The sequence below is a fragment of the Equus quagga genome, chromosome 12 (genome assembly GCF_021613505.1).
Source record: "Equus quagga isolate Etosha38 chromosome 12, UCLA_HA_Equagga_1.0, whole genome shotgun sequence".
NCBI classification, from domain to species: domain Eukaryota; kingdom Metazoa; phylum Chordata; class Mammalia; order Perissodactyla; family Equidae; genus Equus; species Equus quagga.
Window position 1 is genome coordinate 3,691,503 of NC_060278.1, and position 24,143 is coordinate 3,715,645.

The 24,143-nt window shown below is 41.6% G+C and overlaps 1 protein-coding gene across 2 annotated transcripts in view; it reads left to right on the plus strand.

Annotated features, from left to right (window-relative positions):
* Positions 1-3,837: 3,837 nt before the first annotated feature.
* The window catches only part of ITGB1 (integrin subunit beta 1), a 45,527-nt gene continuing 25,221 nt past the window's right edge, over positions 3,838-24,143 (plus strand). For both annotated transcript variants that reach the window (XM_046678453.1, XM_046678454.1), the window contains exons 1-2: positions 3,838-3,973; positions 22,113-22,179. In XM_046678453.1, coding sequence (XP_046534409.1) covers positions 22,113-22,179 — 67 coding nt within the window. In that variant the 5' untranslated portion in view covers positions 3,838-3,973. The remainder of the gene's footprint in view (positions 3,974-22,112; positions 22,180-24,143) is intronic.

The window sequence follows — 24,143 nt, forward strand, 5'->3', positions numbered from 1 at the left end:
CAGACTGTTCTGACATTTTCTACCTTATTTTTAAATAAGCAAAGGAATAAAGCACTAACTAAGGCCTCAGGACAGGCTAGTCAAACACACTGACACATACCATACATACATGGTTGGTGGCTGCCTTGCAGCAAACTGAATTTTTCATGCTTCCTCCAGCAATTACAGCAGGGTATTGAGGAATGTTCTCTAAATCAAAACCTTCAAGCCAAAAACAAAAAGTTGCAAAATAAATAAACTTTCAGTTTTTCTATACTATGTGATTATTTGCATATTATTTATATATTTGGAGACAGAAAAAGGAGCACTAGAAGGACTGTCTCACCTTTTCTTGTTTTTCAAAATGCCAGTAATTCCCAGGGCTGCTTTTTTTTTTAACCAATGCACACAGATTCACTTTTTAATAGAGGGAGTTTAGTTTCTTAGAAAAAGGAATGAGGTTATTTATGATTCAGAAGCACTTCCACATTGGTATTATAGGGCATTATCAGACTTCTATTCCTTCTATCCCCATTCACTCATCTTTTTCTTTTTCTAATGTTTTAAAGGAGTTACACTCTAAGTAGCTGGAGGTGGCAGATGAGAAAAAAATATCTTGGTCACTCTGCAGAAACAGTTCTTAGCCAAGTAGCTGAAGACTCACCTAGCTACTGTCAACCAATTTGCTCTGGAAGCCACCACACACATTTACAATGGTACTTAAAACCTAAGTCTAATTGATCAGCCAGGCTACTTCCAAGGATTTTCCTTAATTAAATGTCCTAGTAGGGCATTTTCATCACACAGGAACTGTGTAATTCAGCACACTTCTCCCCACACAACTTTTTTCCTTATCATCAACGTTAGCATTAGTCTTCACCTATCAACCTGGAATCTGATTTGCAGTGTGTCCTGTGCACCCCCTTTGAATTTCGAAAACTACTCTTCTCACTCCTCATTGTCTGGACAGTCTAATTTATAGGGTGACCAACCACACAATCTATCACCCATATCAGGATGTACGTACTTTTGAGAATGAAGAGGGGTGCTATTAATAATTATGCTTGGACAATAGACAAACTGGGGCTATCTTGGGCTTACTGGGACACAAAGTCACCTTGCTTATTTAAAAATGATCTGGTATGGATTATGCCAGAATGTTTCAGTCAATGCCCAACACGAAAAAAAATTTGGCCTTGGGTGTACTTCTATTCTCACAATGCAGGTATTCATCCTTTGTTCAAACCCCATGGGATCTTACCCTCTGATGATTATTGCACTTGGTAAATGATTTATAAATCAATGCATACTGAACTATTTGTCCATAAAAGTTTATACCGTTTAGGGTTGTTTCCACTCTCAAAGATTGAAGAGTTAGCACGGGATGGTTTGTGACTTACTGGATGGAGTAATATTTGAAAGGCTAAGTAATATTCCCGAGAGTGCTCAACTACAAGAAAAAGACAGCTCTCCACTCCTGAAGCCAACATTGACTCATTCGTATTCCCAATCCTGTATTCCATAATCACGTGATTAAATACAACCTACTAGGTCTAAAGGGCAATAATCAAACTGATCCCACTGTTCGGAAAAAATAATCAGGTTTCTCGAGAACCCTTTAGGCTCTTTTGTACCTGACTTAATATTAATGGCTCCTTTCATTTATGTAAGCCTAGCCTTTAATTATAAATAGAAATAAAGATTAAACACTGATTGAAATGAACTTGGGCATCCAATCAAGTCTTTGTTGGTGAGCAACTCTGAAACTACTTTAGAAAACAGTAGGTGAATAGACCCATTTTGAAGAGCACATAGTACTACGGTGCCAAAACTAAAGGAAAGGCCCACTTTTAATTATTTGACATAAGGACTTATGATGAGATGTCAGAAGACAATTTATAATAATTGGGAGACAGTGTAGGTAAAGTATGATTTGTCTTAAATTCGAAATATTAATAGCTGTTCTATCATGATATGATTTAGCGATGTGATTTGCACTATTCCTACTTACTAGGATTTCCTGTTTCGCATGGTAAGACTGACCAACCCTTGTTTGGGGAGTTCATAAATTTCATAATTAGCGAACTGTCCATCGATTAATATGTAATATGAAATTGCAAGTAGAGTCATACTGCTGACCAATCACTGCTTATCTTAAAGAACATATTTCTTTAATTTCTCTTTTCCTCAGAGCTCATGACTTCCACACGTAAACTCTTACACTTCAGTTTAGCCAAATGCTCTGGCCTGCCCGAGGTGGAGCAAAACGACCTCTTTATTCATTTATCAAATACTAGCTGAGCCCCAATTATGTGTCCTGGAACAGTGTTTGACACTGGGATTAAAAAGATGATTAAAACGCCATTGACCTAATTTAGTTTACGTCTGTGCAAATGCAAACTTCCTAACATTCTTGTGGCAAAGATTGCCTCCTCAAATCTTATACACGGAAGAAAATTCTGGGAAATGTGGCGCAAATCAAGCCTGGATCAATTCTGCTTTCCCTTTAGAACTATAATCTCCTAGGGTGACACCAGGCCAATTCTGATTAATTTTGAATAGTAGTATGACCAGTATCTTTAAATTCAAGAATGTTAAGGGCTAGTGGCAGCTTTACAATCGGGTTACTAATACAGAAATATCATTTAGCCTGTTAACCATTAAGAAGGAAAAACCATGCTCATTTCTTTAGAGGTTTTCAGATTACCTAATCAACAGATTTGCTTTTGCTGGTGAGCAATGTGCAAATTTTCCATAGATTGGATTATTTTATTTTCTCTTATTTAAGACTGGCACTCAATAGGCATCCCAGCTTCTAATCTCCAAGTGAAACACTTCTCAGTTTCACAAATCTTATAATTTGAGCTCTATTCCCCACAGAGTTGCAGCTCGCCAGGTGGCAATGCAGAACTTTTTCTGCTAACAGAATGGCAGCTTGTCAGCAGCATATTCTGAATCACTGGGTTTCAGTATGATGTTGGTTGGCACAGGTTTCGATTCTTTTATCAAAATGTGGCTAGCCATTCTCATAATGAATGTTTCTCTCCTTTTTTAAATGTTCCTTCTCCAGCCCCCATCTCCACCTACTAAAAAAAGTGAGGACCAACAGAAGTTGTATTCTTAAGCATGAAACTTTTCCTTCTCATCCCTGTTCCCATAAATTGACCTCCAGATTAATCTAACAAAAGCAGTTCCCCATCTCATCAGTTTTTCTCTCCAATTTTCCTCGTCCCCATCTTTGTTGGCATCCACCTTCTTCCAAAGTCTTCACCTTCGTCCTAGATACAAGCCAAGCAAACTATCACTACAGAAAAGCAGTATTGGCTTTAGCCAGCTCCCTTCCAAAAGGAAAACGTTTTTGGTCGCCATGAAGCCCTGCGGGTGGGTGACTGTCTCGATGTGCCTGGGACTGCAGGGGCTCCGGGACAGTCTCAGACACACGGGGCGGTTGGTCAGACAAACAGACGTACTGCTTTGGGGGAGCAGAACCTCAGACAGGCGGACAAGGAGAGTCCACCCCAGGTTCCCTATGGCCCGTCCGGCCCTCTCTTACGGGAGGATACTATGACAGCTCACCAGGGCCTTACACCTCTCTCCCTTAGCAGAAAAGGAAACTGAGGCACCGCGAAGGCCCCGGCCGAGCCGCGGGCCCGCTCCTTTGTCCGGGCCTGGGCCTTCCCTCCGCCGCCGCCGCCTCCTCGCCCGGGGCGCGGCTGACGCGGCGGGCCAGGAATGCGTTTCCGGGGGGAGAGGGCGGCGGCGGCGGCCGGAGGAGCGGGCTGGGCAGCGCCGAGGAGGCGGTGCCGGGGGTCGTTTCCTGCGGGGAGGTGGCCCCGGCCGCCGAGTCTCCTCCCCCGCCCCCAGGAGGAGGAGCCGCCACCGCCCGCCGCGCCCGAGAGCCGGGACGCCGCGCCAGCCCCCGGGAGAGGCCGAGCGGGAGCCGCGGAGCAGCAGGCCCGAGCGACCGGCGGGGCCCGGACGCCGCCTGGAGAAGGTCGGGGCTCAGGGCTTAGGGCTCGGGGCTCGGGCGGGGCGGGCGGCGGCCTCCGGGCTCCGGGGCGCGGCTGGACCTCGGGCCGCCCGGCGCGGCCAGGCCGGGACCTCGGCGGGCGTTGGGCCGGGTGGGGGAGGCGGCCTCCAGCCTTCGGGCAGGAGAGGAAGTCCGGGCCCGCGCCCGCGGCCAGGCCTCTCTGCCGGACCTCGTCCCCGTGCCGCCGCCCTCTCCCTCCCCGCACGCGCGGCCGCAGCGCCCAGAGCCCGCCCCGCGCGCCGAGCGGAGGCTCGCCGGCCTGGGCGCTGTCACGTTGGGGGCGGGGGCGTGCGGAGGACCCGCCGCGACCGGCCGCTCAGACACCTGCCATTCGGAGCGCCCTGGCCGGCTGTGGGGCCGGGGACGGAGACGGGACAGGCGCTCGGCCCCCGCCGCGCCCGGGGTGCCCCCCGCCGGCGAGCGGGGAGGGAGCGGACGCAGGCCTCCCGGGACGCGCCGTCTCGGCCCTGGGGACCGGCCTGGACGGTGCTCTTTGTCTCCGTCTCGAGCGCGGGCTGCCTTTGCCCTGAGCAGCGCTGAGCTTAGTCATTAGCTTCCACATAAGGAAAACTGTTCATGCTTCCAACTTGCAGAAGGCAGGGGCTGGCTCTCGGCGCCGGGGCCGCGGGGTGGGCCCGAACAAGAGGGGGCGTCGGAGAGCCGCTTCGAGAAGAAGGCGCAGGGTTGGCATCCCGTGTTTTATTTGTTTCAGTTAATATTTCTAAGAGCCGCACTGGCGCGCCGGCGCCCTGGGCACGCAGGCCCGGCTCCCGGCGTCCCCGCAGCTGGTGCCCGACCCGTTCCTGACGCGGCTTCACCGCGGGCCATTTCTTCACCCTTCATAGCAAGTTTTTTTAAGAATACCAGTATGTAATGCCTAAGCAATTTTTATTTTGTTAATTTTGTGCTTTTGAGTCAAAACCTAGTACTAGCTGGTCCGATCACTAGTACAGTACACTCTTTAAGCTTCCACTTCCCCATCCTGTAAAATGGGAACGAGAATACCTACACTAATAGTAAAAGTAATAATTATTATAGGAGCGACAGTGAGGGCTCTGCGTAGCTCTAGGCACTTTACATGTAGTGTTTTGTCATTTAATCCTGGAACCCATCCATGAGGTAGGTGCTGTTTGTGAAGAAACTGGGGCAAAGGGAGCATAAGTAATCTGCCTGTGGCCATCCAGCTGGTAAGTGGAGAGCTAGGGTCGAGCCTGTGTTTGAACACAAGTAACCCTCCTTTGCTACAGTATAGTTGTGAAAAGCAAATGCAAAATATCAAACAGTTTAGAGTAGATGCTCAATAAATACTGACTCCTTTTCATTCCTTCTTGGTATATTAAAATGGTTTAGAAAAATTTGGGACCCGCCCCGTGCGTGAACGGTTAACTTCTCCCGCTCTGCATTGGCCACCTGGGTTTGCCAGTTTGCATCCTTGGGGCCCACCTAGCACCACTCATCAAGCCGTGCTGTGTCCCACATAGAAGAACTAGAATGATTTACAAGTAGGATATACAACTATGTGCTGGGACTTCGGGGAGAAAAAAAAAAGAGAGAAAGATTGGCAACAGATGTTAGTTCAGGGCCAATCTTCCTCACCAAAAAGCGAAAAAAATAAAAAAAGTGGCATGTAATTGATAACATCATTAGTAAAGTTTCTTTGGGTTGCATCCCACATAGATACTTAGGTGGGTGGAGTTACTGGGTTGTTATTTTTTCTTGTTTTGATGGTACAAAAATAACAAATGCAAAATGAACTTTGATTAGATATCTTTCTTAAACTAAATAAGCTTTTGCAAGAGATTGTGTAATAGACTGCTTTTAGAAATGATTAAGGAATTTTAGTTGGAAGTTATTCATTCTACATTTGTGGACATCAAGGCCCAGAGGGGATAGGACTGACTTAAGAGTCCCACTATAATGTTCATATTTTTAAGTAATTTTGGTTCCATGATCAATATTAAGTGAGGAACTGAAGATGATGAAGTGATAAATAGAAAAAAGTTGAAACAAATCGATATTTTGGTTACAGGCATTTGAGGAAAACCCATTTTACTTCTCCTAAAATTCAGTATAAAATGGAAGATGTTATTAGAATGCTAGTTAAAAAGATGGGATGCTTGAGGATGAAGTCCAAAGCTTTTGTCTGCGATGGTGAGCTCGACTTGAGTTAGAGGACACCACATTTCAAGAAAGGGCTTTTTAAAAAGAAGCCCGACTCCATTGCTCCCACTTTTCTGCTGTGTAAAAGTAAGGGGAGTGCACTATGCTGAGTGAGAGGAGCTGGGCCCAGGAGGTGAGTACTGTACCCCTCCACTCATGTGAGGCTCCTGAGCAGCCAGAGTCAGAAAGACAAAGGACAAGGGTGGTTGCCAGGGGCTGGAGGAAAGGGGTATGGGAGTTGCTGTTGCTGAGTACAGACTCAGCTTTGCAAGATGGAGAGTCTGGAGATGGATGCTGGTGATGGTTGCACAGCAGTGTGAATGTACTTCATATCGATGAATTGTACACTTAGAAACAGTTAAGATGGTGAATTTTACATTATGTGTATTTTGCTACAATTAAAAATAAATTATTAAAAAAAAGACAGGGGATATGGTTAATACTTTACTTCTGTAAATAGAAAGCGAATAAACTCCAAATTAAGTCATCTCTCTTGACTTCACGGACCTAAACTTTTGTTTTTGTAATGTTGATTCTTTTAAAAAGAATGTTAAGTTATATATTGATTATTTTCTAATGCCCTCACCATGGTGCACATGAAAAGTATAGCAGCAACGATATTGAAAATCACTGGATTTAGTAATTTTAACGTTCAGGTGGCTTTCTTAGCTTTCTGATCAGTATAATTAAAATCTGCCCCAAATTACCATCACTGAGTGAATATGCAGTTCTATATTGGTGTTGATAAATTCTTCACCCCAGGAGGAACTCTGGGGACATCTGGTCACTTTATAAAATAGTGGAAATTAATCCAACAGTTGAATGTGGTGCTAGTTTTTGTGAAATGCTTGCCACTCAATAGCTTTATTGTTTGGCTTCTTGCCAGATAAACTGACTCTCAGCACAGGGGGAGTATAGCATAATATTCTATCTGAAGAAAATATTTTTCTTTAATATCCTGTAAGTGCACTGTTTTGCTCTTACCTACCCTCTAGAGTGATGAGATGAAACATCTTGTAACTGGTAAAAATTTCAGAACTTTTGAGTTCTGAGAATTTAAATTTCTAAACGTATGACAAGCTAAATTTTCTAGAGGCTTCCTATGGCCTGTTAAATTTTAGATTTCTGCAGTCTGCATGGAGAGTTAGGATCTGTCAGGTTTTGGGTAGAATCCTAGAGGATTATCCTGTGCCAATATGTCAGTCTCTCTTGTCGTGTTAGCAGGTCTGTTCTGACTTTGATTATATGTTATAGGCTTGCTGTCCTTTTATGTTGCGGAAGTGGGAGTGTTGGGGTAGGGAGGATGGGTTGACAGGAATAAGGGTAGGGAAGAGCACATTAGTCTTCAGGGTCCTGAAATGGTGGCAGTGTCTATAGCTGTAGAAAACTGAAAAAAGTTACAGTATGTACCTAGGTGAAAGGAGCTGCGTCCATGGAACTGACATTAGCAGCCTTGGAATAGTTCAGTCTTAGTTGAAAAAAAGTCTCTCTTTTTTAGGAGCTGTGTGCAAAAGGAGCCAAACTATACTTGTAAATTTCTCTTCTTTTTTAAAAGATGACTAGTTATAAGACTCACAGAGTTAAGTTTTATTTATAAGATAATATAATGTGGGTTTTTAGAAGTCAGGTACCTTAAAACTGTATTTTCGGTTTGTGGCTTTAGATGAGAAGGTTAACTATTTAGTAATATGCTAAAACATGTGTATATCATCTCATCATGAGCTGTGTGTGTGAGTAAAAAGAAACTACTTCAAATATCCGTAGGAGGTGTGTAGACACACACAAGCACTTGCGTGTACATCTGTTTCTTACTTACAGGACCAGCCTCATTACACAGTCTCCAAAGTGCAAGTTCCTGGCCCCCAGGGTTGTATAAAATGACTCACTGGAGTGTAGAAAGAAAGTATGACTTAATATGATACATATTTTTTAATCTCATTGTTTTAAAGTTTAAATTTTTTTTTTTTTTGGCTGAGGAAGATTCACCCTGAGCTAACATCTTTTGCCAGTCTTCCTCTTTTTGTATGTGAGCTGCCACCATAGCATGACCACTGACAGACTAGTGGTGTAGGTCTGCACGCAGGAACTGAACCCGGGCCACCAAAGCAGACCACTCCAAACTTAACCACTAGGCCACCAGGGCTGGCTCTAAAGTTTAAAATTTTTATTATGATTTATTATGTCTTACTATATTGCTGTAGAAGTACATATATTTTAATTTATAAATAAATATGCATGTATTTTGGGTCCATGTATGTCCCCAATTTTTTTTAGTAATAAAGGTGAGTGATCAAAAAGATTTGATGATCAGTGGTTTCGGGGATGATTTGGGTTGGTGGTAAAAGAACTGCTGTATATTTAGGAGGGAGAGGTTGCTAAAACTTGGTGTCTGAGGTAAGAGAGATGAAAGAAACTCAAAGTGACCAGGATTCTGGTTAGGTGGTGCCATTTGCCAGGGTGGGTAATATGACCGCAAGGGGTGGTGCTGGTTGACTGGAGGGAGAGGAGAGGATGCATTTATAATGCTGAGTTTTTAAGGTGACCATGGACACAGGTGGAGATGTCTACGAGTGCAGTTGGATACGATTGGGAGCTCAAAACAAGAAGGCTGGTTGGGAGATTTAGATTTGGGAATCCTTTGTCTCTAAGTGCTAATTGAAGCTATAGGCTGCAGACGGAAATCCCAAAGGAGAGTGTGTGGAGTGAAAAGGGGCCAGAGAGAGAATCTGGGAACACTTAACAGTCAGGGGCTGGGTGGACGAAAAAGAATCTAGAAAAGCATTTCCCTTCCCCAATTTCTGCTCTGAATTTCTGATTCCTTTTGTGACAGTTTAGTGAGTGACTTGGATATTTGCGGGTTCTTCCTGTGATTGGCATGTTTGAGGTAAAGACAAAAACACTTCAGTCTTTTTAGATGCATTATTAGAGAAGCGGTTTGATGTAGTTACGGCTTCTGGATTTGGAGGTGGGAAACCTGGGTTTCAGTGTGAGCTCTGCCCCTGAATCTCTCTGTGGTCCCTGTTGGAATATTTCACCTTCCAGGGCTTTGGTTTCTGCATCTGCGCCATAAAGAAGCGTCCCTCATGCTCTCAGTCTGAGCTGAAGGATAGCCGCTGCTTGACCCAAACTGTCGAGTGCAGCTCTTCTCTTTCTCTCATGAGCAACCATTTTCTTATATCATGGCCAAAGAGGATCAGTGCTGTGTGAAATTATTGCTTTACGAAAACCTGCCAGTGCTAACCAGACACAACTATTACTCTTATCTCCTTGTCAGGAAGTAGTTCTGTTGTACGTGACGTTTCATCCTTCAGTGTGTTGAGTGCCCGTGACCTGAGAAGTGCTGTGCTGAGTGGGTGTAGATCAAGAGGTTGATGTGGACCTTGCTGTTGAGTGTATTGCCTGGTTGGGACGAGTTGCCTTCAATCTAGGGAAACAACAAATACCAGAGACTATTTTTACGGAATTACCATTCCAGATAATATTCTCTGATAGGTTTTTAGGAAATAATCAGCATTGGCTTAAGTGGTTTTGGAAGGCCTTGTAGAGGAGCTTGGAATGGTATGAGCAAAGATGTGGATGAGAGATGAGCACCATATTTTGACCATAACAGAGGTTGTCATTTACTTTGCTGGACACTATCAAGAATATGTTATGGGACCACAATGAAAGGAGTAGTTAATTCTTTATTATGGTTGGCGAAGAGATGAAGAGCCAATGAAGGCCCCCAAAAAAGTCAGAAAACTAAAAGATAAATTAGTATTTTATTTTGTCGTAAGGAATGTAGTTTCAGTGGAGTGATGAAGAAAGTATTTACATGAAAAACTTATGGGGAATGTACCATTTGAATTATGGAAGTCACATTTCAGTGTATAAATGTTTATTGAATGAATATGTAAATAACTTTCATACTCTTTATGAAATTAGGAATAGTAATTTATTACCTCCCCAATATCTTATATTTTATGATTTATTTCATATTGTGATTTCAGTCCTTCTCTAAAGGGGTGATGGTAGCTTATATTTGATTATTGGAGGAGGAGGTTATAGGTTGAAAAAGCACATTTAGTATTATGTTATGTTAGGAAAACACAAGAAAAAACACAATAGGGAATGGATTTGTGCTTATTAAAGAAACATGGATGTAAAAGGATGGAGAACCATTTATTAAGCAGTCACTCAGGTTCTTATGTTTAGAAGCCTAAGACCAGTGAATGCGTTGGAGAGGGAGAAGAGAATGCCATGATCAAGTGAACTGATCTGTGGATCACTATAAGGATATTTGTTGCTAAGAGCATTCATATTCATGGTCATATTTTATCCTTGCAACAATTCTGAGGTAGATGTTATTCCCAGCTTACTGCTAGTGAAATGAGAAATTAATTGATTTCTCCCCGTGTTTAGTTAGGTTTTAAAACATTTATTTTATATTTAAAATATACCAAGCACTGTGCTTGTTTGACTGCACTACAGGGCCGAGAGGAGATGAGACAAAAGATATGGTTGAAATTTGTTAAAGTTTTGATCAAGTAAGAATTTTGGAGTGATTTACCTAAAAAGTAGATAAACTTGCACAGTTTAGGAACATAGCTTACAGTTCTCCTTAATTGGAATTACATGGAACAAATCTTGCTTTCAAGAGCTTATCAATACCATTAAACAAGATAGTTACTTTTTTTTGCCAGCTCCATTCACAGTTATCTTTGTAAACTTGCCCCAAAGTAAAATTTCTCAACCAAAACAGTTGCTAATTTCTTCTTTTCCCCTCGCAGGGAAAGGCAAAATTTGTGACACAGCTCACTAGGCTGGTTTCAAAACTATTAATTATTAGGTAACGTCTTATGTTTTGAGTGGAAGGAGGAGCTGGGAAGGATCAAGTCCAGGCAACGTTTCGCGCTCATCGTGGATCAGCCCTTAATGTTATCGCTTAATAGCTTTGTTTAAAGTGTTTATTCTTCTGCTTGTATTTTAAGTCCGTTCTTCTGCAGTCTTTGAGTTTATTTTGTGCTCCATCCCCAATTTTTTGAATTTAATGCATTATTCGTTTTTTTCTTAATTCTCACATAAGGCCAACCTTTTTTGGGGGATGGGGGTAATACACCAGTTATCTACTTAATGGATCACTGTTGGCTGTGTCATCATGTTTCTGATTGGCTTGACTTATTATTTTGAATCCTATGTGGTTTTTCTTAAGCCTGCTCTTCCTGTCCTGTTGATTCTGTTCCTTGTGTTTGTGAGTTCTGCAGAGGATTTCAACTTAAATTTCCTTCCTTTGTTCTGCACACTTTTCCTGTAGTTTTGTGGTCTTACTGTTTGTGATTGCTCTAAGATAAGCTCTATTTGATATTTTTCTAAATTCCTTGAAGAGCATATGACTTTTTCTAGATTTTCTGCTATTTCCAGAGAAGATTCTTCCCCTCCTTTCACTTTTTGTCCTGTAGAGGTTTTCCTAGTTGTTCAGTTCCACACCCTTGCCTCCTCCCACTTCCAGCTTGTTTATCTTCAAGGCTTTCTGGTGACAGCATGCGGTGCATCCATTCTTTATCTTTCCCTCGCATTTGTGGACTGGGTGGTGGGTCATCACGATTGATCGTCCGTATTCTCATTTTCCTGGAGAAGGAGGATAGAGTAGTCACTAATGATGAAGTTGTTTTCCGTCTGTTGTTCTGTCATTTTCTTAAAGTACCTAGCCCTGTTGTGAGCTGTTCTCAGGTTTCAGATTAGTGAGCCTATAGCTTTGGAGCAGCCAGACCTTTGTTGTTGGAGCCCGTTAGCCCCAGGCTGATATGCAACTGGGCAAGAAGAGTGGGTGCTCGTGAAAAGCCTTTTTTTCTCCTGGGTGGGAGTAGTGAATTTTAGGAGGTTTTCCAGTGGAGACCACTGTTCTGTGTGCGCGCACAGTGGGTGGAAAGGACTTCAAAGGAGGCGTTAGCTGTGTCTCTGCCTTGGAGTACTTAGCCTCTTCTTTTTCCCATTACCTCCATTTTTCTTTTTCCCTTCATCTTTTCTTATCTTCATCTTTCCATATCTGTGTTCTAAGTTTTTGTTAATCATTCATTCTAGCTTATTATTTGGGCCATAAACACCTCCGTGATCACCACCACACACCTCTTCCTGCCAGAGAAAAAAAATGTTGAGTGTTACTTGTTGTTCTTGTGAGGGGGAAGGTGCTGTTGTCCTGGCTGATCCATGCCTAACTCACCCTCAGACTTGATGGAGTAGAGGGGAGGAGCGCTTCTCCGAGCTCCTTCCCTTATGCGCTCCCTTCTGGTTGCTCTCAGCTGGGGTGAACTGCGTGTTCATCACTGAGGCTTTCTGTCTGGCTCTGGTTCTTTTTCTGGACTACATTAATTTTATTTTATTTTATTATTTTTTAAGATTTTATTTTTCCTTTATCCCCAAAGCCCCCCAGTACATAGTTGTATATTTTTAGTTGTGGCTCCTTCTAGTTGTGGCATGTGGGATGCCACCTCAGCGTGGCCTGATGAGCGGTGCCACGTCCGCGCTGAGGATCCAAACCGGTGAAACCCTGGGCCACCGAAGCAGAGTGCGCGAACTCAAGCACTCGACCGCGGGGCTGGCCCCTACATTAATTTTAAAATACTGATTTGTTAATGGCCTATTTATTTTTACCCTTTCAAAAGCAGGTACAGAAAATAATGATGGTGGGACAGACTTGAGGTGAATCCAACTTTACTATATTTTTAGGGGAGTATTATGTTATTCCTCAGTTGTGGGTATCCAAATCTTTTTCACCATTAGGCTGAAAAGATTTTACAAGGTTAGGACATAGAAAGGGAAGGAATCAGATTCTCTTCTCCTGTAAGTAGTATCTGAAGGTGAGAACCCTTAGCCTTTCTTATTAGAAACCTACTTCTATTGAAAGCTTGGGCTTTTGAATTGGGCTGTGGGTTCACATCCCAGCTTTGTCACTCGTTGGCTGGCACATGATAGATATGCAATAAATATCTGCTGACTTTAATTGAATTAGTTGTCTTGAATAAAAATATGCCCTTCTGCAAAGATTTTATAGGAAGAAATCTCTTGTGGATGGCTTCTTTTTGTACTACTTGGCTTTTGGGCAGCTTATTTTAAAACTTGAAGTAAATGTAACTCACCTCTTTTTTTTCAAGTAATTTTTCTCTAAAATTTTCTCTAAAGTGTAATTGTTTAATTTCTATAAATATAGTACATATAAAGTTTCTAAAGATTTTTGTCTATAAATGTCAAAGGAAATGCCAAATGAGTTGTGACATTGTTAAAAACATTAATAAATGGGAGCCGGCCTCGTGGCATAGTGGTTAAGTTTGTGTGTTCTGCTTCTGTGGCCGAGGTTTACTGGTTCAGATCCCAGATGCGGACCTACGCACTGCTTATCAAGCCATGCTGTAGCAGGCATCCCACATATAAAGTAGAGGAAGATGGGCACAGATGTTAGCTCAGGACCAATCTTCCTCAGCAAAAAGAGGAGTGTTGGTGGCGGATGTTAGCTCAGGGCTAGTCTTCCTCCAAAAAAAAAAAAATAATGAGTGTATGTTTAAGTTTGAACAGAACATAAAACCACACTTAACCTTGATGAATAAAGATGAGATTATAGTGGAGATTAAAATAATTATGTACACTTTTTGTCAGTGGGAACAATTGCACATATTGGGATTTTAATCACTAAAATGAGATTGTTTGCGGGGGGGGGGTGTTTAAGGTTATTTGTTGTTCAAGGAATGAATTATGACCTCTTAGATAAAATTGAACATAGTAAAAAATGGTATTAGGGTGAAATGCTTTTGTGGGAATGACACACAAAACCTGTAGGTATGCTCATGAAATCTGACAATTGAAATAACTTTTCTTGGCCTCCATTCGCTTTGAAGGCCTAAGAAATAAACTCACAGAACATTCTAGGTCCTTTCCATATCTATGCTCTGAGTCAGTTCTAACACTGGAAGATGTTCTTTCTTTCAAAATAGTGACTAAGTACGCTTCCAAAGGTTACAGTTTAAAGAAGGACAGAATCAGATCACAGCTTCTGGATCAGATGGCCTGGTTTCATTTCCATCTGTGAGTTATTTAACCTCTCTGTGGTTTGGTTTCCTCATCTGTAAAGCAAAGATAGTATTCCCAACCTCTTAGAGTTGCTTGGAGGAGATAGCTAGCTGTTATCAGTATTATAGTCATTTGAAGGTATTGAGATAAAAGCAAGATAACTTTGTTACAAGTTATCTTAAATCATCAAAATGCAGTGTATTGTATTATTCTTGTCTGTGCCTGGTGTGTGCCTAGTCTGGCCCTGTAATTGAAGAAGTGGGTCCTCCTCTTTTTGGTGGTCCTCATTGGGCAGCAGTCCCTGGATGAGCTTAGACTGTACGCGGCATTTTGATTCAAGTTTCCACTAGTAAGATGTCTTTTCAGGGCAGTTTCTTTTAGCCTTTCCTAGGTTTGCTTCCCCCTGACAGAAGCCTCAAGTCATTCTTCCTTATTTCTGTTTGTATTAGATATGCTGTCCACACCCTGATCTTTTTTTGAGGTGGTCTGTGGTATTAGCCTTCAGAAATATCTGTATTTTGTCTAATGTGGTAATACAAAACACTGAGGTTTTGCTGCTTTTATTATTTTACATACAAATTATTAGGAATCTCATTGATAGAAAGCACATTAAATAGAATAATCCTACCCAGTTGCGGAACCTAAAATAAGTACCTAATTATACTTATGTTATTAATATGATAGTATCTGATTAAACCTTACTATACAGTAAAATAGGGTTTTGCTGTATCTGAATGGCTGTCATAATCTACATTAACCTAGTGTTTGCAGGCATGTTATTTCTAACCCTTACACCTTATCCTTTCTTCCATATCTTGTGTCTCCCTCAGGCAGATCAGTCCAAAATTTTCTTATGGAAAATGAAACTTTCAAATATAGTTACCTCTTTATTCAGTCAAGTCGTTATTGAGCTCCAGCTATAATGTGTCTTAATAACGGTAACAAGCAGCACTTAGGGAGTGCCTTCAATGTGCCAGATGTCCTTTTAAGTGTTCTATATTTACCAGCTTGTTTAATCTTCACATGACCCCTATAAGGTAAGTACTACTGTCTCCATTTTAAAGATAAGGAAATTGAGGCACAGATTACATAACTTGCCAGGGTCACCTGCCTGGTTAGTGGTTGATCAGAGGGTGGAATGCAGGACTCCAACTCCATGGTCCAGGCTCTACCTCTGTGGTCCGTGTTATGGTACAGTGGTGGGACGACCCATTGTTAGGCTTACTGTTTTTTTGGATACCTCAGAATATCTCCAGTTATCTTTATCTTTAGTTTCTTTATTTTGTATTAAATATTGAGATACTGTGACTGTGCTAGATACAGAGGACGTGAAGAAATGACTTCTAGAAGATGACCATATGGCAAGTCAACTGTACACATCTGTGGTAGATGAGTAAGAGCTACATGGGTCTTAAATACTAAATCTTTGAAATAAGGGTTCTTTACATTTGTTTTAAAATATGTATATGTGTCTTTATGTGAGTCACCTGGCTTATATCACCTCCCCAATTCTTGCCTTCATTCGGAGGCCTCGAGCATCCGCGCAGATGATATTTTTCACGCTCTGCTCCAGCGGTTTCCTCGACTCTTTCCAGCCCCAGTGGCCGTTGAGAGCACTGATTGGACCTCTTCCGTCCCGCTCACGTTCTCTTGGCCTCCCCTTGATTCCAGCCTGACTCACTTCTGGCTGACGGCATCTTGCCCCAAGTGCCTCCTCTTTTCACCCCGGGGCTTCTCCAGCAGGCCCTCTTTTCTGTCCCTGGGGTGCGGAGGCTGGTGGCAGCCTCTGGGCAGACGCACTCTAGTTCCTGGAAGTGTGCCTGAGTTAATGCCCCTTGGGGCAAACTTTTACCTGCCGGGACTGGAATTGGTAAACCTGCTTCTCCCCGCTGACCCTCCTGTGAACAGACTTTCTGTACACTTGTCAAACCTTCTCAGAAAGGTCACACCTCCAGGCGCCCCCTGTGGTAAGAGGAGTACCCTGATACTGGCTTTTTCCCTTTTTCTTGGTTCAGTGTCTTCAGTACCTCTCTCTTTCCCTGGGTCACCTTCCGAATAACCTGCCTGCACACCTGTTGTTGTCTTGGGCTCTGCTTTGGGGAAGAACCCTGGCTAAAACAGTTACCATAGCTACATCCTCACTGAGACCTTTTTACCCAAGGCTTCCAGGCTCTGAAGTTTCAACCCGACTGTCTTACCTCCCAGCTCTTTCCCTCCCTGGTTTGCACAAGCCCCTTTCCGCTCACCACGTCCTCTTGAGGCCTGGACTTTGTCCCCTTTGTTGTTAACTCTTGTCAGCACCACCACTTCTTTGCCCCGCCTTCTTCCTTCTGCACTTGCTCTGTGAACAGGGATTAATGCAGCGATTTCAGGTTTGAGTCGAAGGACCATGCGAGGTAGTCTCAGCGATTTGAGCAGTTCTACAAGAATTTTTTTTTAATTTTGTGTTTTTGTGCTAATAATTGTAATAATAAACAACCAACTGGATTATCTGATTGACCACCTTATAACTGAGTAATAATTATTTCAGTGCCTATGATCGTATTTGTTTGTATATGTAAATTAATTTCAGTTCATACTGTTTTAGAGCCAGGAGCATGAGGCATTTTAAATCTAGCTTTAAGTTGGCTTGTATATACTTAAAATGAATTGAAAATTGTTACCACTAGGGTATCTACAGTGACTGTTTTCTATTTAAAGAGGATCTGCATATTAACTAGTTCTGAGAACCTCTTCTGTCCTGGGCTTCTGAGTAATGTTGGAGAGAAATGTCATACAAATTAACGTCGTTCAGCAAAAATTTTTGAGTATTGACTTTGTACCAAGCACTTCGAGATGCTATAGCTGAGTAAGACACATCAAGACCTGGTCTGTGGTTAACAGATGGCTAATAGGGAGTTTCAGGTAAGGTGAGTGTTTTGAATGTGCCTTTATAAACTAGGGTATCCCTCACCTGCGGGGCCCTTGGCAGTGCTCTGTAATCCTATTGCATCTTCCATATTTTCTTCAACCCCCAGTCCCACCTCCTTTTTTCCCAGCACTTGTCCTTACTTCCTGTTTCAGAAAAAAACCATGGGCTGTCAGGCGTGAACTCTCAGCTTCTTACCCCTGCCTGACTTAGAGAAAAGACGCTGCCCCTCTCTTCAGGGAAGTACACTCCCTGAGCTCTGGAGGCCTGGCTCCATCCGGTGCTCTTTCTCTCCTCTGTCTTCACCTCTTCAAATCTGCCCTCAGCTCTCCTCTCTTCTAAGTTGTCTTTTGTTCATAGTCTCATCCATTTTCATAATTTCAGTTGCCACCTACATAATGTTATCTCTAACCCTGACTTACCTCCTGAGATCCAGATGCATATGTCTTCACTTCTCAGTAGGTATCTTCCTTAGATTTCACACAGGCATTTCACATTCCACATTTCTGAACCAAAAGTCATTATTTTCCCCCAGCTTCCTTTTCCTTCTGTCTTCTTTAGCGATGCTTCCTTTCCCTCTCTCAGTCTCCTTATCTCAGCAACGTCAGACGCTGCGTTGCTGCCTCCTGGTCACTCAGTTGTGTGTTCACTTCTCCATTGCTACTGACTGACTTCAGACGTTTGTTGCCTCTTACTTAAACCTTGGCGGTAAATTTTCTACTTCTTGTAGCTCCTATCTTGCCACTCATCCTCTACCTCATTAGTTTTCTGCCATATGTATGTTGTCATGTTACTACTATGCCCCAATTTTTTCAATTTCCCTACTATGTATAGAATAGAATCTAAACTCTTTCAGTGTGGATGGCATTTAAGGCTCTGTAACCTAACTCCTCCTAGCCTGCTGGTCTCGGTTTCTGTTATTTTCCAACTTAGAATTTAAGTCTCAGAAATTCCTAAGTACTTTAAGATTCTTTTTGGCCTTTATGATATTTTAAGATTTTAACATAATACAATTTATACTTATTGTAGAAAATTAGAAGGATAAAATAATCACTCATCCCACCGACCAGATTTAACTACAGATAACATATAAATATATTTTTTCTAGTCTTTTTTCTGTAAAGATAGAAAGAACGAGACAATTCCAGTTGGAGGAGGAGGGAGAGGAGTCACCCAGATGTATACATTTAGAAATAAGGTTGGAAAGAAGTTACTGTAATTGTTCTCAGGACTCCGTGGCTTTGCATGTGCAAACCTTTTGCCTGGAATATTCCTCTCCATTTGCCTGCCCAGTTCCTATTTGTCTGCAATTCTAGGGGCAATGTGGCCATCTCCATGAAGTCTCTGAACTTGCCCAGGCAGAGTTTGATGTCCTCATTGCACTTTGTCCTTGTCTACATTGTAGAAACCATCACATCGTATTGTAACTATTTGTATTTCTGTCTTTGAACTGAAAATTCCTCGAAACAGTGACCTTTCTGTCTCCAGATAGGGCACAAAACATGCCATGGTCAGCCGAGGGGAACTTGCAGAGAGGTCTGGAGAAACCAGTGAGGTCCCAGGGAGTGGAGTGTGTTGAGAAAGATGGTGAAATGTGTTAAGTGCTGCTTTGTGTTCATTTTTTGGAGTAAACTGATGTATTCCCCAAGTGCATGTTGTAGGCAGTTAAGAAACTTTTGAATGAATGAATGAACACAGAGAGTAAGATAATGCCTGGAAAGTTGCTTTTGCAAGAGTGCTTTCACATGCATGGTAGGAGGTGGACGCCAGTGACAGCAGGTTGAGGAGGGAATAGGAGGTTATGAAATGGAGACCAGTGTAGACAACTATTCCTTGACCTTTGATTCTGAAGAGGAGACACAAGATAGGATTAAGACAGTACCTGAAGGCGTCCCTCCCTGCTGGCCCCTCATAGTGAACCATTGTATGTGGAATGCTCTTGGTAGGAAACTCCTTAGGGCCCCTTTTCTCAGCCATAGAATCACCTGGAATACAGGCCCCACTCCCTGAGACTGGTTCTTAGGCCTGGGGTGGGCAGCCAGGTAAATCTGGTGCAGTTGTCACCTAGACCAACTTTGAGAAGTGCTGCCTTAGGAGGTTTTGAAATACAGGAAGCTCTTGGTGTGTCCTTCTTCCCCACACGCATGCAGGAGGATCCAGGACATTCAGAGGCCGTCAGGATCAATAGGGGAGGCTGTTGAGTCCTCTCTGCCACTTCGTCTTTACTATCCAGCTCTCTGCTGCTTGCTTTCCCCAAGGACACTTCTAACTGTATCTTCTAAGCCTCATTGTCCTCATGGCTCTTCTTTATTTTTACTTGCTGTCCTCTTCTGTCTCCTGTGGCTTCTCTGTTTCCCTGAGAGAAAGCTTGGCCTGTTATCAACATCACTAGCCAATGAGTGTCTCTCTCTTTCTTGCCGGTGCACTGACCAGTCACAGGAAAGTTGACATCTGTCCTTGAGCAGTTCTCAGCGGTTGTCCTTGTTCTCTCAGCTGTTCTTCAACACGAGAGCCTTGTTTTGCCTCCTTCTGGGTTTGGAGCTCTTCCAGAGGCATGAGGGTTTCAGAAGGCTGATCTTTGGCTTGTCAAGTTTGTAGAAGGAAAAGGACAGTAGCATTTAAGTCATAGTTTAAAGCTACGTAGCCTAAGAATGTTAGGGAACATTTCTATCCAATAACCTTATCGTAGTGATGAGTCTCTGAATTGAGTCTTTTAAAAGGTTTCTCAAGGTAGCCTAGTGGTCCCTAAAGTAGCCTGAGTAGTATCTTGAAGAAACACATATCAGTCCATATATGGAACAAATATTTGTTCTCTTCACTTTGTGTAGAAACTGCCCAGATGCTCCATTCATCACAGTCATGCATTTCCTCGGAAGCCTTAACATTCCAGGTCCTTTTTAGTCATAGCTTTGGAATTGATAACATTATTTGAATGGCTTAGAATTATAGTCTGTCTGGATTTATTACACATTAAACCTTTGAGGAAGGCCTTAAAAGGTGAACTGTCAGGCATTTGACACTTCTGTGACACTCAGCTTTTGTTGGTCTTTTGGATGCGGTCATAAGTGACATGTAAGCAAAATTGTGCGCTCGTGGCATAACAGAACTTGCTGGTCTGAGCACAGTTGCAAAGTGGATGAGTATGCAAATTATTCTTACTGCTTTTCTCTGGGAAGTCAACAGAGAAAATGCAAACAGCATTTAATAGCAGGGGAAACGCAAGTGTCCCAGGGTGCTCTGAGCACCTGTCCCTGGGTGAAAGCACCCTCTCGCAGCTGTGGGACTAGCATCCCAGGATGCAAGCTCTGGAAGACACAGAGGGTTTTAAAAGAATTGTTTTTTTTCTTATTAAAGGAAATTTATCAAGAAAGAAAAAAAATCCCACACAGTTACCCTGCCATAATTGTTATTAAGAAAACGAAAAGAAAGCATTATAACAATTTAGAACAAATAAAGCATCGTCTTTATGTTAGGCTTGTAACTCTTTCTCATCTTTAGGTCACTGTGGTTACTTTATATATTCATACACTGTTATTTTTACATCTTGATGTCTTCTTTCTATCCAAAATTATTCTATAAACCTTATGATGTTGCTACATTTTATTACTGTTATGACTCTAATAGTCCATCAAGTTGATGCAGCTAGCCGTTTCCCTATTATTGGGTAGAGAATGTTTGCATTTTTGCCTGTTGTAAATGTACTAGAGTTCTATACTGAATGTGCATGTGTGTGTGTATCACCTTTTATATTTTTAGTTATTTTCTTAGGATGAATTTCCAGTACCTAGATTACTAAGTCAGAGGGTAGAAACATTTTTTGTGGTTTTTGATATAGATTATTATTTCCCTCCATTAATTATACCAGTTTACAGAGCCATCTCTGATTTCTTTCAGCCATCTGCAGTAAGGTTTGTTGGGGATTAAATTACCCCCCCCCATTTTTTTGGCTTGCTAATTTACCTTATATGGCTTTAATTTATATTTGTTTGATAACTAGTAAGGCTAACCTCTTTTTGGTTGATATTTGTTTTGTATTGTACTCTTGTGGGAGGGACAGATATTTATGCATATTTACTAGACTGGCTACTAGTCAAGAGCAGTAGGTAGTTAAGGGACAGGGTCAGTGACCTGTGGCTGTAGCCATCTTCGACCAACTCTGGTAAGGTATAGATTAATATTGTTAAAACTTTGATTCACAGAAAATAGTTATATACCTAATGGTTGGAGTATGAAGTATTCTGCTTAATATACAGAATATTACTTAATTTTTCTTTAGAGATTCTAGAAGACACTCAACCCTCTTTTGGATCTTCTTATGCCCCCCTCCCCCACTTTCTTTTGGTTTAGTTTGTATATCTAGAAATTGTAGGAATTGAACTGAATATTTTACTATCCATGCATAGAAGGTGATTACCTTAGAAATAATTACGAGAGCTCAAACTCAAAAACTGAGTTGGGGTCTTGTGTAGGATGTTGATCTTAGCCTGTGGAGAAGTAAAAGCTATTGAAAAGTTGTCAGCAAAGGGATGGCGCCATCAGGACTTGGACAGGTTCGCCCCAGCTGAACGTGAACGCTCCCGTGTTTAGGTCGCGGAGGCCTCTGGCTCCGCATGTTTGGAGCCTGGAGCCACAGGAGATACTGAGAGAGAGTCCCTGCGATGAAGATGCTCATCGCTTTTATGGCGTCAGAGAATACTTGACACTGTTGTTCTTTTTTGAGGACTGTAATTCAGTGTTAAACTGTATTTGATCTGGAGAAGCGAGAATGGATTCGGGGGTCTGGTACAGAAGCTGCTTTAGTGGGGTCGGGTGAAGGGTGAGGTAACCAGGGCGGAGAGGGGGGCGACAGAGGTGTGGAGAGGGCTGGAGAAGAAATGGCTTGAGATGTATGATTTTTATAAAATCAACAGAAGATAAGGTGAGTGGGAATGTTTTATGTTTAATGTGTTTTCTTGTTTTTCATTTTCTTAATATGATATACATTTTATGTTTCAGATGAATTTACAACTGGTTTTCTGGATTGGACTGATCAGTTCAGTTTGTTATGTGTTTGGCCAAGCAGGTAAAAAAGAAAAACTGCTTTAGTTGTCTTTTCATTTCAGTCTCTTGTATTGCTTTTGACCAGTTAGATTCCTGGGAAAACCTCAGTTCGCTCTTGCTGCTCCTTTGAAGCCCTGCAGTGGCCCCGTGTCACTCAGATAAAGGTCAGCGTCCTTACAGTGGCCTGCAGGGTCCTTCCTCAGGCTCCCCTCTCCTCAGCCACCAAGAGTGATGACCAGCAGTTTGGCTAGTAAAATGCTAAAATGATAGGGAAAAAAAGAGTATGCTACAGAAAGATCTTTTGAGAGTGTCTAAGTGAGCATAGAGAAAGCAAAAGCATGTAATATATTTAGAAGAAAATAAAGTAAATGTGTAGATGGTGGATTATAAACTGTCCTTCCCTATATAAAAAAATGAAACCAGGAACCATTGACTTTCTAGATGTTCTTGCTCTTTAATCAAAAATTCTTACAAATTGTTGGCATCATCTAGAAGAGGAATGAAAAATAAAGCTGAAAATGTATTTAATCCTCTTAGAAACCATGGTGCATCCGCATCTGGAAGGATATGCAGTTCTGTTCTCCAGATCTCAAAAAAGACACTGCATAGAATAGTTATTTGATATCAGGATAGGACAGACTTACTACATGGAAACATGAAGAAAGAAACCATAAAAGACATTATTCATAAGTTTGAATTACATAAAGCCAACAGCAACATATAAAACCCAAAATTATCTATATGTCGAAACACCATCAACAAGATGAGAAACTGAAAAGCGGTTTAATTTCATTAACATGTGTAGAGATCTGGTAAAAACAGATGAACATGATGACAGAAAAATTTGCAGAAGACATAACAGAAAATTTACAAAAGAAATGGTCAGTAAAAATACGAAAAAATGAAACCTTAAGTAACTGACAGTTGAATTGATATTCTAATTTATTCCTGTTAAATGAGTAAAAGGTTTTTTATATTGAAAAAGTAGTTAGCATGGTTGAAGGTGTGGTGAAATGGTATTTGCGTACAGCTTGTGGGAGTATAAATTTGAATATTATTTCTGGATAGGAATTAGTGTGTATTGAGAATCTTAAAAACATGAATACTCTTCAACTCAGTATTTTCACTTCTTTGAATTTGTGATAAAGAAATAGTTTTACATTATAAGAATGTTCCTCAGAATATATGTGCGTGTGTATGTATGTGTTTGGAGGGTTTGTGTGTGCATGTGAGCAAGCACGTGTGAACTAGGCACACATGCAATTGGAAACCATCTACATTTGTGCAACTTTAAATAAGGTATGATAATGAAATATGTAGTCAGTAAAAGCCATATTTTTGAAGAATTTGTAGTAAAACACTTAGGATAAAGTATAAAAAGTAGTATACAAAATGTATATCCTCAATTTCATTTAAATAATGTCTATATTTGCATGCTTCCTTGCTATTTTTTATCTATCTGCATAGAAAAGAGACTAGAAAGAAATATACAGAAATGTTAGCAGTAGTTATCTCTTAGTGGGTTATGGGTGATTTTTAGTTTGTTTTTTTATGCTTGTATGTATTTTCCAAATTTCCTATGATGAGCATGCGTTAGGTTTACAATCAGAAGAGATGCATTGGAGACAGCCTGTATTAGTGCCTACCACATGAAAGGCACGCTTACCCTGAGGTGAATTCAAGAAACGTAAGACATTGTGAACACAGAACCTGAAAAATCATGGGATTATGGATTGGGTGATCTGGACTTTTTAGGTGTTTAACTTACTGAAAATGAAGGGAAAGCCGCTCAAGATGCTTGAGGTGGTATGAGTGTGGTCATATGAGTTAAATGAAAAGAAATCATACTTCACCCAGTTCTAAGAAAACTCCTGACAGTTATGACCATCCAACATGATAGATCCTGAAATTATGCCGTTGAAAAGAAGGATAACTGTATAGGTTAATGGTGCCTAGTCTTTGCTATAGAAGACGAGAAAGATAACT